Consider the following 16,897-nt stretch of genomic DNA (forward strand, 5'->3'; position numbering starts at 1 on the left):
TATCCTAAAATGGCTTTATTAACTCCTTAACTTTACACATGTTTAATATGTAGTACTTGTCAGAGATATCTGTATACGTGTGTTATTACTTCAATATTCCTTCGTTTCGTTATCGACGACACCATTCGAGGATGATATCGCGAGTGGGGCGGTCCCTCCTCCACCACCACGCCCGAATAAGACACCTACGACCAATACGAGGGGTGGGAGGGACGCTTTTCCCCCTCCCTCAGCGAATAATCGCACCGATGAGGTCCTTTCATCCGGTCTCGTCGAAGCGCTACAGCGGACAAAAATAATTCGAAAAATCCCAGTCAATATGTATTCTTATGTATACCGTTTGTGTGTACAAGAAATTCCTATGCGCGATGCAGCAATCATATTTCCCTCCCCCCTCTCCAGTGGGAACATTTTCGTTCTCGTCTTTTTCCTCCGTGCTCCCTCTCTCTGGTCGTTCGTATATTTTTTCTCTCTCCCTCGCTCTCTCACTCTTTGCTTTTCCTTTGTACAAAATACTTTCGAACAACTCTCTCGCAAACGAAAGTTTCCATTTGTCTTTCACCATAAAAGACGCTTGTTCCCCCTCCACGGTCGCCCTTCGACATCTCTCAATTCTTTACACGGTCCTGTCCCCCTATCTTATTAAATATCGTACACGTTTATCATACATAATTGTCATTATTTTTTTTCGTTTTCGTTTTGTCACAGTAACACAATTGCAGCGGTTGAAAGAGTTACGCGTCAGAGCGATGATATGATTAGAAGCATGATATGAAGTGTCGTTGCTTATCGCAGCGCGCGAACCACGGTACATAGAAGGGAGGGGGAGGAACCCCAATTTTCGTAGTCGTCGCTGGCCGCGCGGGGGGAGGGGGGGCGGCGGCGACCGTCCGCGACACGAGCTTTTCGTATAAAAAAAGGTACCGACGTTAGTTGGAGCTCGAGCGCGGCCGCCTCTCGGCCCGCGACGCTTCAATTTCCTTGAGGAGGGGGGTACGCTAAAACGTTATACAAAAATAGAAAATATTCCGAGGCTACGAGTCGATTGCGCAGAATGAGACGTAATTCGCGGGTCCGAGCGACGACGGGACGATTCCTCGTGGAAAAATGGATCGAAACGGTGGAATGAAATTTTTGTCCAAGACGCTTCGTTTACGAGGAAACCGGGTTCGAAAGTTCGCGGGGTACGCGCGTATCGGGGGTGTGTCTCGGCCGCAGTCTGAGCGATATCAATTGGCCGCTCGAGGTCGCTTCCCCTACCGCGAGCGCGCGACGAATGTGCGCGCAGAGCTCTGTGCTCTCTCCCGGACGCGGTGGGCGGAGCGACGTGACGGAGGGCGGAGCGGTGGGCGAAGCGACGTGACGGAGGGCGGAGCGGTGGGGATAAAACACCCCCGCGTAACCCTGATTCGTACGACGATGATTATTGCAAGTCGTTAGGCACTCGAGCTTGGAATAAACCGAACGAACACAACCTGTTGTATTGATTCCAACGACGTCACCGTTAATTTATGCCCAAGAGAAAACAGAAATTACGATGTCACAGAGGAGAACGGTCCACGAACTTTCAAGTCGTATTTTCTCCTCGGAACGAAGCTCGGGCACGCACAAAATATCTCGTTTCACAATTTCGTATTGCTCTCGAAGGAGGAATCGCTTTCTCCGCGCGGTTTCATATCGAATTACAGCCCACACTGTATTTATTACAGATCAAGGTAACGCTTTCGTTTCACGGATCAAGTGTCTTTCGTTGAGTCCGCACTGCGATAAACAAGACGCGATGAAAAAGGATTTGTCGCGTAAATATACTTAAATCTTCTACATTACAAAGACGTGAATTAATAGTAATATATTATATCGTAATTTAGCTTGCATACGAAACATCCGTTAATCATTCTACATACACAATTATCATCATCGTCATTATCATCATCATCATCATCATCATCATTCACACGAGTTTATAGGAGTGACCCCAAATTTGCGGATTCGTCAACTACCTGTCTTCGCGAAGCGGATGCGAACGGAGCCTTCAAATTCGAGGTGCGCGAAAGATATCATTTTATTTGTTCTTTTTTTTTTCTTTTTCTTCCTTTTTTTTTTTTCTTTTGTCTCGCATTTCCCTTTTAAAAAATATCAGGAAATCATCGAGGTATTGGAGAAACGGCGCACATACCCGTATCGTACCCAGAAAACGCACTTCTTCAGAATTACGTAAAAATCTTGCAACAGAGCAGTTGGAGAGATTATACAAAATCATTTATAAAACGTGTATATATGCGCCCTGCGCAAAGGGTACGGGTCACGCTTTTGTATACATTATTAAACCGGTCTTATTACATTATTCTCCCCACCCTCCCCCTTTTGTCCCCTTTTTTTCCATTTTTCTTTTTAAATAAGTATCTTTTGGCTTGGTAACTATGTAAAGTTTAAATTAAATAGCTTTCGTCTTCAACGTTTTAGACAGGTTTAAAACGTGTTCGAGACACACCTTTAAAAATTCGTAAAAGGCTTATTTTTTTTTTTTTTCATCGTGAAACGATAGTCGAATGTAAAACGAACAAAAAAATTCTTACAGACGATGGTCACAGGGCGTTGCTAAAAGAATCGTCAGATTGTGCGTGAGAACGTAACAGAAAGCTTCCTCTGTACAGTGTCGCGGTGTGCAGTGAACGAAAAAAGAAAATGAAGAAAACGTAAATTCTATGACGTGGGTCTGGCAGCATATTTGAACAACATTGACCTAAGTGACTGCAGACTGTCTATCGAACGACAATTAGGTAATATACATATTTATATATATTTGTATATATATATATTATCATTAGTTTTTCTTTTTTTTTTTTATTCTGCATGGCCTACAGTGCCAATGGAAGCATTTTGCTGTCACTCTGCAATGGCATCGCACGAACAGATACATTCGATTAAGTTCTTTAAAAAATCCTCAGTTTTTTTTCTAACATTAAATTCTTCGAAACCGATAACCGATCGTCGGACGGGCCCGATCACGATCGAATTCCTTTTTTCGTTTCCCACGTTTCCTCTCCCCTAGACGGTATGTATAATATATATATATAGATATATTAAAAAAAAAAAAAAAAAAAAGTCGCACGATCGGCGAGAAGCTACCTCGTCCGACGACGAGTTACGTTGCTTCACATTTTTTCGTTCCATTTTGTTCATTTTTTTTTCTTCTTTTTTTTTTTTTTAGGTTTTTCGTTTTTTGTTCAATCATCTGGCAGTGTTACACGTTGTAGGTACGTTGTACGATAAGAAGATTCGTTAAGTCGATAATCCTTGATACTTGGAGACCGTTTAACAGTGACTGCGTTAAGGTCGTAGAACCATTCTATACGCGTGGTTTGCCCCTCGCAGCAGGATACCCTTATTGCTTACAAAAATGGCACTGATTACTGAAATATTTTACGAGTATCGTTGCTGTCCCCGAGTTGTGCCACACCGGATCAAATACTTCGCCGTAACGATCGATGTGTTTGGTTCTACCGGTAAACCTAAAAGCTAAATCCGCTTAACCCGGTCGGAGCAGTGAATCCTTCATTTCTCTCGCTCGCTCTCTCGCTCTCTTTCTCTCTTCTACAGTTTGAATTCGTTACGAAAGGCAACGCGTGATTTGTATCCCATACTCCCTAGAAAAATTTTCCCGTGAAATACAGACGGTCGCGATAGAGTACATCGATTGAAACGGAACCTGACAAGGCAAAGTATAATAATAATAATAATAATAATAATAATAATAATAATAATAATAATAAAAAATATTGAGGATCACGTCGACAATGGATCTCTCCCTTAAATACGTGAACGAGTCTGTGTCTGTGTGCACGTACGTGTGTACGGGGTGTCTATACGTGTACACGTGAATTATTGTTAAAAGTAAGTAAAAGTGCGGCCCGCGATTTTCTTTTCTTTTTTTTTTTTTTTTTCTCAGCGTGGTATCTCGCGAACGAATATCTTTCAACTACGATGTACCGATCATACCGGACGAACAGAGAAAAGCCTTACAGATTGCTGTATACGTTCAGAGACCCACAGTTGTCGACGTCAACGGTAAGCTGAGGTTTCTTCTGATAATTGTTTTGGTTTTGCGTGTGTATTGGGGAGTCTCCGAGCATCGCTAGCATATATTTGCGCGTGGGCGAATGGACCGTATTTTGTTAGGGGGGCACATATGGGGGCGGTTTCCTGTACGTCGGGGTTGGTTTGGGACGATTCTGACGATTGGTGTCACGGTTCGTGGCAAACGGTGGCGGCGGTTGATACGGTTCCTCCGAGTTCTCCTTAGGCAGCATCGGTACGTCCGCTCCGTCTTCGGTTTTTTGATACTCGGGCGGCGGTAGCGGTGGTTTCTCCTCCTTCAGAATGACCGGTGACTTGTTGCCTGCAACAAACAGAAATACTTCTAGCACTTTTATTAATCCCTTGGAATCAAAGTGTACGAACAGACGCTTCAATTGACAGTTCTATTAGGTTGTCTGAACTAAAGTCATTTAGTTTCTTTTGGTGATAACGAAACATGTTTCATTAAATTATACATTCTCCATTTTGAAAACGAAATCACTTTCAGAACGACTTGATATTACTGTATCAAGGATCAATTTTGTCAACACAGGGGACAACGATTCAGTCTGTAGAAATTTAGACTGGATCGGTTCAGTGTTTTAAATTTCAATGAATTTTTGCTTGGAACATTCTTCACGAATACGGTACAGTAAGGTACCCGGTTCTCACCTGGATCTGGCTTCTCGTCTAGCTCGTCCTGGAAGATCACCGGTATCCCCTTGCTTCGAAAACTCTGTCTCTCGTCGTCCTGCTCGCTGACGCTCATCTTCCCGCTACGTCTTCGTCTGTAGAGAACACAGGCGATGATACCCGCCAGTATGAGCATCGCGGCTATGATGATAGCAGGCAGGACGAACGTGAGGAGATAATCGTCGTGGAACGCCCCGACTGACGTGGAATCGTCCACCGGTGGTGCATGATTCTCCGGCGAGTGAATACCGGTCAGTTCACCCAAACAGATACCCATGGGGATCACCGTGATCTGTTTCACGGGGAACTTCTGACCCATGATGTCCAGGACCTCGTCCGTGACGGATCGACGATCGTTGTCGCTCTTAACCAGCACCGATCTCAGTCTGCTCACCTCCTCGTGAGCGCAGTACGATGTCGGCAATGTTCTATTGTGCCACGTGATCACTGTGCTACCATTCGATATGGTGTGCAACGAGATCGCGGAGGTGTCTTTATCTTGGTAGAGGTCCCGCAGTTTTTCGATGAAGTTGCGTTTCTGGAGAGCGGAGTGCGCGAACGACTCGTACGGAATGTCCAAGGTCATCGAGAACTCCACCGTGTGGTGCATCAGGGGAGCAGCGTGAACGACTACCACCAAGCCATCGGTGGCGCTGGCGTCTGTAACGATGAAAATTGTAACGGTGAAAATTGTAACGATGGAAATTGTAACGATGAAAATTGTAACGATAAAAACTGTAACGATGAAAATTGTAACGATGAAAATTGTAACGATGAAAATTGTAACGTTGAAAATTGTAACGATGAAAATTGTAACGACGAAAATTGTATCGATTCGTTGGAAGTGTGCTAAAAAAAATCTGTAACCCGACTCGTCCATTCCAAAGTATTACCATCTTTGTCGGTCACGACCAACTGGTACTCCTTGCGTCCAACGTCGCTGCGCATAGGCACACCGTAGAACTCTTGATTCTTGCTGTCGAACTGCAGCCACTCGTGGGCCGGGATAGGTGTACGGTCAATGGTCAACAGAGACATCTCCATGTTTCGGGCAGAACCATCTTCAGCATCGTAGAAAGTGTCCTGAAACGAGTACGTGAGAATACCGTATGTGTAAAATACAAACACGGAATGCTCTTTGGTGAACGTACTTCCGGCACTTTGAACACGAGAAGCTGGCCAACGTGGGCATTGACCAGGTCAACTTGATTCCTCGGTACAGGTGGGAAGTTGGACTTGGGCTCTTCGGTGGATACCTCGGGTGGCTCCAGACGACCCACGTACTCGCACTGCCCGATACCATGGTAGATCACTCGCTTCACTCTGATCTCAGGTTGGAGGACGTTCCTTAACGCGAAACTGGGGTCACCGTTTTTGTCGATCAGCACCTAAATAACGCGTTAGATCGGTTAAATGTCGTTGGTGAGAAATGACGTTGAAAATGACGCGGAGGTACGTACACTCAAGAGGTTGTCAATGTATTCCTTGGGGCACTCGCTGCTCCTCGGTAGGCTGTCATTGGTCCACGTGAAGATCGCTTGGTCGTGTTCGATGTCGACCGATCGAACGGTGATGTGATGGGTGTCAAAGTCCCCGTAGATCTCGGCTATGCTTCGAATCACCTGCCACAGAGAAGGTAGAGTCACAAACGCAACGTACGAGAGTCTTCGCGAGGGACGAGACGTACCTTTAGCTCCCAGTCGACGTCGGTTGGGAACTCGGTGCGTTTATCGATCCTCAGGTAAATACTGAAGTCGTGGTTCACGCTGCGACTGAGCTTGTGTTGTTGCACGTGAATGTCCAGCTGATCGGACACGCTCAGACCTCCGCTGTCAGCAGCGATCAGCTCGTAGGTCCAGGTCGAAATGTCGTTCTCCAGTGGCCTGTGATAGATCAAAATCGTTAACCAGTTAAAAGCTACCACAAACTGGTTACGATTCCATCGTGAAAAGTGGCGATCATCGAGATTCGTGGACGTTTCAGAGAAGAATATTCAAAGAGAGTTCCTCATCCCCCTTACGTAAAAAGAATCAGAATCCACCCTCGAGAGGAACCCGATCCTTCGTGGCCCAATTAATTTTTTTCCATAGACGATTAATTCGGTGACCCAGAAATCCCCCTTCACAGACATCTCTGCTATTAAAATTAGACTTGTTTCAGGTCCCCTTGAACCAGCTCTGTCCAATTCTGGATCTGCTTCCCCTTCCAGCCTGTTTCTTCCTCGCGCAACAAAGCTAGAGACAGCCAGGACAGCCCGGTGTCACCCTCTTAAGACGTACGAGCGCTGTAGGTCTATCCAGGCGGAAATGGAAACAACCCAGAGGTCTCGACCCAGCCTGGACAGCACTGTCTCGAAGCACACCTGACCCCCCTTCCCAAGAATAATGTCTCCCTGTGACAAAGTTTATCCTTCTCGTGAAAAGCAACTCCCACGTAAAGACACCCTGCGTGTACCCATTCGAACGACAACACGACTCTACAACTTACAATCCGTAAACCTCCTGGGTGCTCTGATTGAACTGCAACCAATGTGAGCTCTTCAACGGGGCACCCTGCAGGTTCAGGCTCAACCTCAGCCTCCTGGTGTCCCCATCCTCGATGTCGCTGAAGGTGTTCGCAGGTATCACGTAGCTCAACGATTTCCCAGCCGTCACCGGTATCTTCTTCAGTCTCTTGTCCTGCCTGGGTGGGTAGTTCTGTATCCCGTGTTCCACGCTCTCGGTGATCACTCTGGGTGTTTCGGTGGTGGTCACCGGTGCCGCGGTGCTCGCTACAGTGGTGGTGGTTGTGGTGGTGGTCGGGGCCCTTGCGATGTACGTATAAGTGGTGGACGTGGTGGGCGGCAGTGTACGCATTTGCGTGATCGTTGTGACGGGTGTCGTGGTGGTGTTCGTGGCGAATGTCGTCGGTGGTGTGTTGGTGATGGTGGTTGCGATGTACGTTGTGGTGGCGTTCGCGGGTATTGTGGTCGGTACTAGGGTGGTGGTCTGTTTGGTCGTTGGCACTGACGACTGTTCCGTTGGCTGAAGGCAGAAAGAGCACGTTTCAAAGACTTGGTACGCGGGATATGGTTAAGGACGTCTAGGTGCACCGTGGACTCTGAACAAGTTGGGCAACCGATTGCGGACGCGAGGGACGATCACAAACAACGCAACGAAGAATATGCAACGTGGTACGCGCAATCGTGCCTCCTCGAACGCGTCACTTCTCAGCTTCTTTTTCTCACGGGTCTGACACGCCGTGTGTACACTACCACCAGCTCTCTCTCTTTATCTCTCTTTCTCTCATCTCGTCGTTCTGGCTCGGGCGAGTCGCTTCTTCTTCGTTTCGCTCGTCCCGAGCATGAATTATTAGGGAAGCGCGCGGCTCAACCCACACACAAATGTTCCACGCGGGGCTATGCACCACGCGTATTAAATTACACCTTGGACGGTGTGTAGTTAACTGTCCCGTCGGCGAGAGCGGGCCGGTGTACCCGTAAAGGAAGCGCGTGCGCGTTCAAAGAGGCGCGATGAGGCGTGTGTGGACGTTGGCCGTGGCATACGGGCACGCACGCACGCAAGCACGCACGCACGCAAGCACGCACGCACGAACGAACGACCGGTGCACCACGTGCACGCATACCACCGGGAGTACGATCGGTTTCGGGTGCGTGACGACCTAACCCGTTGGCAAAGCGAGAGACTCGTGGTATCGACTATAATGCGCAGCGTGGACTATAATACAAATGAGAAGCACGTAAGCGTCGAAGCATTACCTCCTCCGTGGTGAGATTCACGGTACCAACGTTGACGTCCGTCTCCGCTCTTTCGACGACGGTCGTGGGCGTTCCGGCCGTGCTAGAATGAGGAACGATTACCGAAGGGAGGATGGTGGTTGTGGTGGTGGTGGTGGTGGTGATGATCGCGGTGGTTGTTTCTGGAATAGTGACCGACGAGACGTTTATCGTATCGTTGTTGTTCCCGGTGTGTCTGGTGTTCTCCGTGGTGTCCTCGGTGGTCTCCATACGTGGTGGCTCTGTCGGCGGGGCAACGGTGGTCGGTGGTGGGCTAGTCGATGGTGGTGGTGGTGGTGGTGGTGATGATGATGATGTTGTAGTTGTTGTTGTTGTATCGGCTGTTATCGTGGTCGTTGTTGTGCTAGTGGTGGTGGTGGTGGTACCGGTTGCCGTTGACGGTGGTGGTTGTTGGGTGGTGGTTGTCGAGGTTGTTGTCGGGATGGTCGTCGTGACCGTGGTTGTTGTTGGGGTTGTTGATGGTGGTGATGTAAGTTCAGTGGTTGTTGTCTGCGAAATCGTTAGTAGATGCGAGATGTACGCCACGAGAAACTTGGTTAGTTACATTACGAAGGGTAGAGCGGTAGTAGAAGTAGATGTGGTAGTAAACGGTGGTAGAACGTCGGTCTCTCGAGCTTTCGTTTCCTTTGTAAACGTAATGCACGGGCGGCACGGGCGCTTTCTATACATCGATCGATACCGTCTAAAACGGCGCGGGAAAATATGGCATAGGACGGCATTAAACACGCAGTACCCACAGCTAGACTAAAAGTATCTCAAGCGCAACGACTCCCTTCAAGCGATTTTTGCGTGGCGAATGAAGGACAGAAATTAGAATCTTCAACGAAAGCACGTGTTTCCAATCGGAACACGAAGTCGTTTTACGTGACTACGCGCGATTGGACGGTTCACGGCTCGATAATTACCGTGGTGATGGTGTCGGTGGTTGTTCGGTTCTCCGCTGCGTTTGCCTGATTCTTCACCGGGAGCGTGTCGTCGACCTCCGTCTGAAAACACACGTGAACGTCAGGTTCGGAGCAAATGACTCTCTTACAGGTAAATCGTGAAAGAGTAGTAAATGGTCCGCAAGGAGGTCATCTTCTTGCGCGAGTTTACCCTGACGGTATGGTTGAGGTCAAAGGGACGAATTTATTGTGGTTAATATTGATCTTAAATGTACTCGATCTTATATTAACGATTCGTGTTACAATTAGTCTAATAAATTCCTACATATAGTGTACGAAGAAGGAAAGATTACTCTTGGAAAAAACCGTGAGTTCTAGGTAAGATTGTACTTGAATCTTCTATTAACGATTCGTGTTACAATTAGTCTAATAAATTCCTAAATATAGTGTACGAAGAAGGAAAGATTACTCCTGGAAGAAATTGTGAATTCTACTGGATCAAAGTGTACCCAATCGTACATTAACTATTAATATTACAATGTATGTACCTATTCCAGTTCCTAGGTGTACTGTACGGAGAAGGAAAGATCACTCCTCGTAGAAATAACGCATTCTATTGGCTCAGACATTCTAATCAATCGTTTCAAGGGTTCCTAGCGAACAAACTGCGCTGTCCAGATTCCCCCTAACCCGAAAGCTATCTTTCTTCCTCCCTACTATACAATATTCAGCTCGCTATAAAACCAGGACGTTCCAGGTTTCTTTTCCCAAGGGGAACTTACGTTCCAATCGATGGGCTCCTCTCCATGATGGTGTCTGTGAGGATGCTCCGGACCAAAGTTTTCTCTAGGCGAGTTCGTTTCCGGCACAAAGGTTGGCTGCACTTGCGAGTCCTCGCCGTCCTCACCGTCCTCGCCATCCTCCTCACCGTCCTCTCCATCCTCCTCACCGTCCTCGTAGTCCTCGTAATCGTCGTCGTAGTTGTCATACTCCCCCGAAGGAGGGTTCCCAGGACCTAACCCAGAGCCAGCTTTCCTTCTGCTTCTCACTAAGGAGACCGAATCCGTCTTCACGCGCCACATCAGAACCGGATGCTGCATAACCTCGGCTAGAGTGCCATCTTTCGCTTGCTCGCGCAATCGTTTCACCAGGTCCGTCTGATGTCTCCACAGGTGTCCATCGCAGCCCACCTGTTATCAATTATCATCGACCGTTTACGAACGTTTCACGTTCAGAGTTTGCTGAACATTTTTTAGGAGAATTTTTTGGAAACATTTTTTTGAAGAAGAATCTTTTAGGAGAATTTTTTAGGAAGAATTTTTTAGAAGAAGAATCTTCTAGGAGAACTTTTTAGAAGAAGAATTTTCTAGGAGAATTTTTTAGAAGAAGAATTTTCTAGGAGAATTTTTTAGAAGAGGAATTTTCTAGGAGAATTTTTTAGAAGAAGAATTTTTTAGGAGAATTTTTTGGAAGAAGTTCTCTAATTTTTGTAGCTTAACAGAAAAAAATTTACTACCCGAAAACCACCCAAAGAAAAATTCTACACCTTCAATCGATAACGCACAAAAATCACAATCACTACATTTTGTTTTATTTACAATCAAATACGAATAGGAATATAATGAACATACAACTTTCTCGATACTGGTTCATTATTTATTTTTCAAAGTGTACGTTGCGGCAGCTGTATTTTACCGCCACAGAGAGCAATTGTTTCGAAAGTTTTTTGTGCAATGTATGAATTATGTACCCCTTTTCCAGACACCCTTCGATTATTCTTTCAAATTCGCGTGTGCGAATCTTTCGCGCAGCCCCTGTGCGGAAATCCCGGTGCCCCGTTTGTCAGCCGTTCACGTGGAACGCCCTCGGGGCGTTCACCGCACGCGCCGTATCGATCAAGTTCCCCGACCGGCTGCAGTGCCCCAAGGAGTCACGTAACTATAATGCAACACTCACCTGCCACTGTACCGCGGTGAGGTGTTTCTCTTTACGGTGTTTCACGTTCCCAGGCCCGCTGAGGATCACCGAGGAGTCCATGTTCGAGTTCTCCTTGACACTTTGCGGGTGCATCGAAAACGCACTCTGAAATGCAAGTCGACGGGACCGGATCAGTGACGCGAGAACGGTATATAAGGAAATCGTTCGGAAATGGAGTTCCCCACCGCGTCCAATTCGATTAAATTCACTCGCTCCGATAACACGGAAAACAGATTTTCGACCGCGTTGGTGGATGATAAAAAAGAAAGAAAAAAAAGAAACGAAGGAAAAAAAAAATAATTCGCCCGCGCGACGTAATTCGATCAACTCGATGGCGGAAATTAAATTTACGTAACCGAATTAATTATTCGAATGAAACGAATTTCTCGGCGATGCAATTTCAACCGGGATCACGGGGTATCGAACCTCACCCTCCGTCCCACCACCTCTCCGCGATGGTCCCTGAATTCGGACGCGTTATCTACGACAGCTGGTGGATATAGTGCGTCAAATGTCGCGAGGTGTTTCCACGAGCGGCGTCGTCTTTTAATTTGACGATAAATAAATCAAGATATTTTACGACCGGGTATTTTTTTCATCGGTAGAAACGGTGCGCGAGCAAATTTATATTCGTGGCTGTGCACGTTCTACGAGTTGAATAATAAAAATGTGGGTGCACGTGTAATACTAATAGTAGCGGTAATAATAATGATAATAGTAGCGGTAATGATAATAATAATAGTAGTAGTAGTAGAAGTGGTGATAGTAGTGGTAATAATAATAATAATAATAATAATAATAGTAATAGTAATAGTAGTAGTAGTAGTAGTGGTGATAGTAGTGGTAATAATAATAATAATAATAGTAATAGCAGTAGTAGTAGTGATAGTAGTGGAAAGAATAATAATAATAAAATTAATAATAATATAGTAATAATAATAACTTCTTGCACTAGAATCGTATAAAAAGTGAAGTGAAGTATTGTAAAACGACGAAAGTAGGATTTTGCAATTAAATAATGAATTATTCGAAAAGTTTCAATGTTCGATGCTCCGGAATACAGGATGCGTGTTGTACAATTAGGGCATGACGTGTCTTCATTTTTGTCGCGGATAGAAAGTAACGTTAGAGGAAGGACTTGTTTTGTAAGAACGATGTTTATGCAAAATATTAATTTCTCGAACACCTCCTCCCGTTACTTTTATATCCAAAATAATAAAGAGAATAGATCCGGCCGAGAAAAAAAACTATACGACACCCCCATTTAGAAAATATACAGAAATTGCATTCTGCAGGTGCATCGTTGCACTTACGAAAAAGCGAGGTCGCAGAAAGGTAGACCTCGTTACACCACTTAGCCTTTTCCTCCCTCGTTTTTCGCGAACAGTGCAAAAATTTACCCGGAGAGGTAGAACTGTCCCCAGAAACATTACATTCAAAATGGTTGGAACTTTTGCATTCTATATTAAAGGGCGACCCAGAAATAACGTAGTTCCAATTCAACGAGTTTTCGAGGGAAAAATTCTGCAACATTTGTCCGTGTTAACGAATTCAGAATGTACAAAACTTTGAGAAATTTATGAATTATTCGTCGCACGAACATACATTTCGAATAAAAGTTATCCAACTTTTGGGAGGTTACGTACAGTATGGTCGGTTTTATGTTACTTTGTGTCTTTGTCGCGATACGCGAAGGTCATTTTTAGTTTTTTTCAACGGAATAATAATAATTCGGAGCATCGAGTTCTACGTGAGAAAGTATTGTGTCAAATGGAATGTAAAATTAACAATTATAGAGGTGATCGGTGAATTAATTTTATTTACATAACGAGAAACTTTTTCAAGTCTCTTCGAGCATTTCTCTCGGTCTCAAGAAAGTAGAATGTACTGGTTGATTTCGATCAGGATACTTAGCTTCGTATAATATCTTAGCTCTCGTGGCATCTTTATCGCACGCACCATAAAATCATATCGTATTTCTTGCTGTTACCGTACATCGCGAAAGACCTTTCTCATGTACGACTTCCACATTTACTATACTTGTTTGCCGATATCTAACATCTAACAGGGACTGTGTTTGCCAATATGATTTGCCATCGTGAACAAAGTTGTCTTACAAGTTGTGCCAACAGTCACGTTGACTGATAATATTTTCCAACACAAAACAATTTATCTGAAAATATCTCGATAACTATTTATTTCAGAACGTATTTGGTATAGCACTTTTTCCCGTAGAATTATTCAAATAATGGGAGAAATTTTCCATTTGAAAAACTTAAAATAAGCCGTCTCAAAAAAAAAGTATTATAACACGAAACCAATCACAATAGTGTATGTCCTCTTCGAAGCTACGTAGATAAATTTTATTCGAATTATTTTTTCGTACAAGAAATAATTTATGGAAAGTCTGTTCCAAGTATCACCTCGTATACAGGGTGCGGGAAAAGTTCTGTCCGCTCGTTAAAAATGCTCATATTTGTTCTAGAAATGTTCAGCGTGCAAATAAAATTTTTTTTCAATTCTGTCCTAAATTTTTTCAATTCTGTCCTAAATTTTTTCAATTTATCGCGTTACTCTAGAGAACAACTGAACGCGAATATATAAAAGGATATTTCATGGAAAATGTCCGCGAAAAACTGGGATAGATGTCCCGATAACTGTCAGTGTCCCTATAACTGTCATCTGAATTATTTTATTCAGTAACGGAAGTCTGTGCGATGAACCGTGAATAAAACAACTTCGATACTAAATTTGTACTTTGTCTTTACGTAACAATGCACGGACATTGCGTATTCGTTTATACTTAATACTTGTAAACAAATATTACGAAATGAATATATCGTTTAAGTGTAAAAAAGCGCAACTGATGTAAAAACAAAAGGGTAATTATCATAATGTACCAAATACAGTAATTTTCTCTTTTTTGTACATCAACTCAATCGCTAATATCTTTTCGAGCGACAGTTGTAGAGACATTGAACCAGGTGGTACATTTTCTAGCGACAGTTTTAGAGACATTGAACCTCGTGGTACATTTTCTAGCGACGGTTGCAGAGACACTGAATCTCGTCGTACATTTTCGAGCGACAATTTTAGAGACATCGAACCTCGTCGTACATTTTCCAGCGACAGTTTTAGAGACATCGAACCTCGACATTTTCGATCGTTCGGTGATCGATTAACGGTATTCAAGGTAGATCGAGCAATAGGCTCCAATGTGAGATGATTTTTAACTCTTCGAATAATTAAACAAATTTACAATAATTAGGAACTCTGAATACTCTGGGTTATTTCTCCAATTGATCCCCTTTAAACGAAATACGTGTTTTCGAATTGTTAACGATCGCGTATCAGCGAAATGAATCGATGACCGAGGGTGGGGTGGGGGGGGGCGGCGAGGGGGCGGTCCAATTTAGGTGCACTTACGTCGCCCGATCCCATTGGCTGACAGGATAACGGGCAATCGAAGGAATAGCTAGCGCTCGCGCTCGCGTCCCGCTCGATTCGTTAATAACGACGAACTGAGAAGTTTAATTGGTGAAATACGAGAGATCGTTGAAGTGCCTAACGGAGGCGCCCCAATTCCGGGCGCGCATGCGCCCGCGCGGGAACCGATGCCGGCACGGCGGAGAATATTTGATAAAGTTCCACGGGGAGCGCGCCGGGCTCGCTCCTTTACGAGCGGGAACTTTACGACGCTGGGAGGCCGCAGCGTCCTGGCATAGAAGATGCATCACGGCCTCGACATAATACGGGAAATTTTCAACTTAAAAAGTATCCCGGCGTAGAGGAACTTCTTTTCGTTCCAGCGAGCATAAATTGGACGCCTTTGAGAGCGGCGTTTTCCTTTTCTTCCTACCCCTCCCCCCTCCTCTTCTCTTTCTTTCTTCCTTTTCCTCATTTTTTTTTTTCTTCTTCTTCTTCTTCTCCTTCTTTTTTCCACCACGCCGAGGGAATTCTTAATTAATTTAATCGCCAGCGTCGGGGTAGAAGGAAACGCGTTATTCCCGACATCCTTGCCCGTGACTCATTCGCGCGCGCGCGCGCGCAAGCCTTTCCTTTTTTTTTTCCAACGCGCGAACTTTCAACGTTTCGCGGTGAAACGAGAAACGCAATTTCTATTATTATTATTATTATTATTATTATTATTATTAGTGTTGTTGTTATTATTATTACTTTTATTATTAGTGTTGTTGTTGTTGTTATTATTATTATTAGTGTTATTATTATTATTATTATTATTATTATTATTATTATTATTATTACTATTATTATTATTATTAGTGTTGTTATTATTATTATTAACGGAGTTTCGCGTACGATGGACGGACGTTGTATTTTTAGAAATCTTGCGTCTTGGGTGGTGAGTATTTCGATTTATGGTGCTCGGTGAGGACGGTGACGATGCACCGAGATTCAGGAAAGAAATCAACCGGGAGGATTATGGGACCGAGACACGAACGTTTCAGGGACGAGTGGTGGTGGTGGTGGTGGGGGTTGGGGGCACCTGGTTGCGGCGGGATGCAGGGAGTGTGCAACTGTGTGCAATTATCGTGGAGAAGGTCGCTGCGATTGAGAGCGACAAATGTGATCGAGGGTCGTTTCGATCGCAATTGCGGGTGCTAAGTGTGATCGAAGGTCGATACGATTTGAATTGTGCTTGCCGAAGGTGATCGAAGGTCGTTAAAATGGTAATTGTAATTGTTGATGGTGATCGAGGGTCGTGTTACTGACTGTCAAAATAGTAACTGAATCGCGATTACAATTGTCAAAAGTAATCGAGGGTAATTGTAATTGCAACTGTCAATAGTAATTTAAGGTCATTGTAATTACAATTGTCAAAGGTAACCGAAGGTCACTGCGATTACAATTGTCGAAAGTAATCGAAGACCATTGTAATCACAACTGTCAACAGTAACTGAAGGTCACCGCGATTACAACTGTCAAAAAGTAATCGAAGATTCTTGAAAAGTAATCGAAATTCAGTACAATGATAATTGTACCTTTCAAATGCAATCGAAGATTAATTACCGAATACAGTTGACGATAAATCGTGCAATTAAGATTGGCAAATGTAATCGAACCTCGATTACGATATTCCTCGTCAAATGTAATCGCGGAACGAGTACAATTACACAATAATAACCATCGTAACCGTAACTGTAATCCTATTTGCGATTAAACAATCACGATTAATAAAATCTTCGAAACGTTTGCTTAACGAGTATTGTGTAACGCGCGTACATGGTGTACACAAATGTCGGTGAAAATTTAATTACGTCGACGATTAAAATTGAAATCGACAATTGGCAATTCCGATGTACAATTAACTCTCCCAATCGTGAGAATCAATTGCCCGGGAGCGAGTGAGGTTAGAGTGGGGGGAGCCGAGGGAGCGAGAACGCGTCAGAGTGAAGCGGTGGGGGGTAAGAGCCGGCTATCGAGGCGGGCCGCGCGACTGTTAGCGGGG

General features: G+C 44.5%; 1 protein-coding gene across 3 annotated transcripts in view; it reads right to left on the bottom strand.

The window, feature by feature from the left end:
• Nucleotides 1–16,897, bottom strand: part of LOC143146387 (uncharacterized) — a 30,036-nt gene continuing 13,139 nt past the window's right edge. For all 3 annotated transcript variants that reach the window (XM_076310636.1, XM_076310637.1, XM_076310638.1), the window contains 11 exons: nt 11,407–11,532; nt 10,233–10,640; nt 9,472–9,552; nt 8,528–9,055; nt 7,258–7,793; nt 6,458–6,653; nt 6,231–6,392; nt 5,922–6,158; nt 5,664–5,853; nt 4,750–5,430; nt 1–4,399 (listed from right to left, as the gene is read on the bottom strand). In XM_076310636.1, the coding sequence (XP_076166751.1) occupies nt 4,176–4,399; nt 4,750–5,430; nt 5,664–5,853; nt 5,922–6,158; nt 6,231–6,392; nt 6,458–6,653; nt 7,258–7,793; nt 8,528–9,055; nt 9,472–9,552; nt 10,233–10,640; nt 11,407–11,532 (3,369 nt within the window). In that variant the 3' untranslated portion in view covers nt 1–4,175. The remainder of the gene's footprint in view (nt 4,400–4,749; nt 5,431–5,663; nt 5,854–5,921; nt 6,159–6,230; nt 6,393–6,457; nt 6,654–7,257; nt 7,794–8,527; nt 9,056–9,471; nt 9,553–10,232; nt 10,641–11,406; nt 11,533–16,897) is intronic.

Source organism: Ptiloglossa arizonensis, chromosome 4, assembly GCF_051014685.1.
Source record: "Ptiloglossa arizonensis isolate GNS036 chromosome 4, iyPtiAriz1_principal, whole genome shotgun sequence".
Lineage (NCBI taxonomy): Eukaryota > Metazoa > Arthropoda > Insecta > Hymenoptera > Colletidae > Ptiloglossa > Ptiloglossa arizonensis.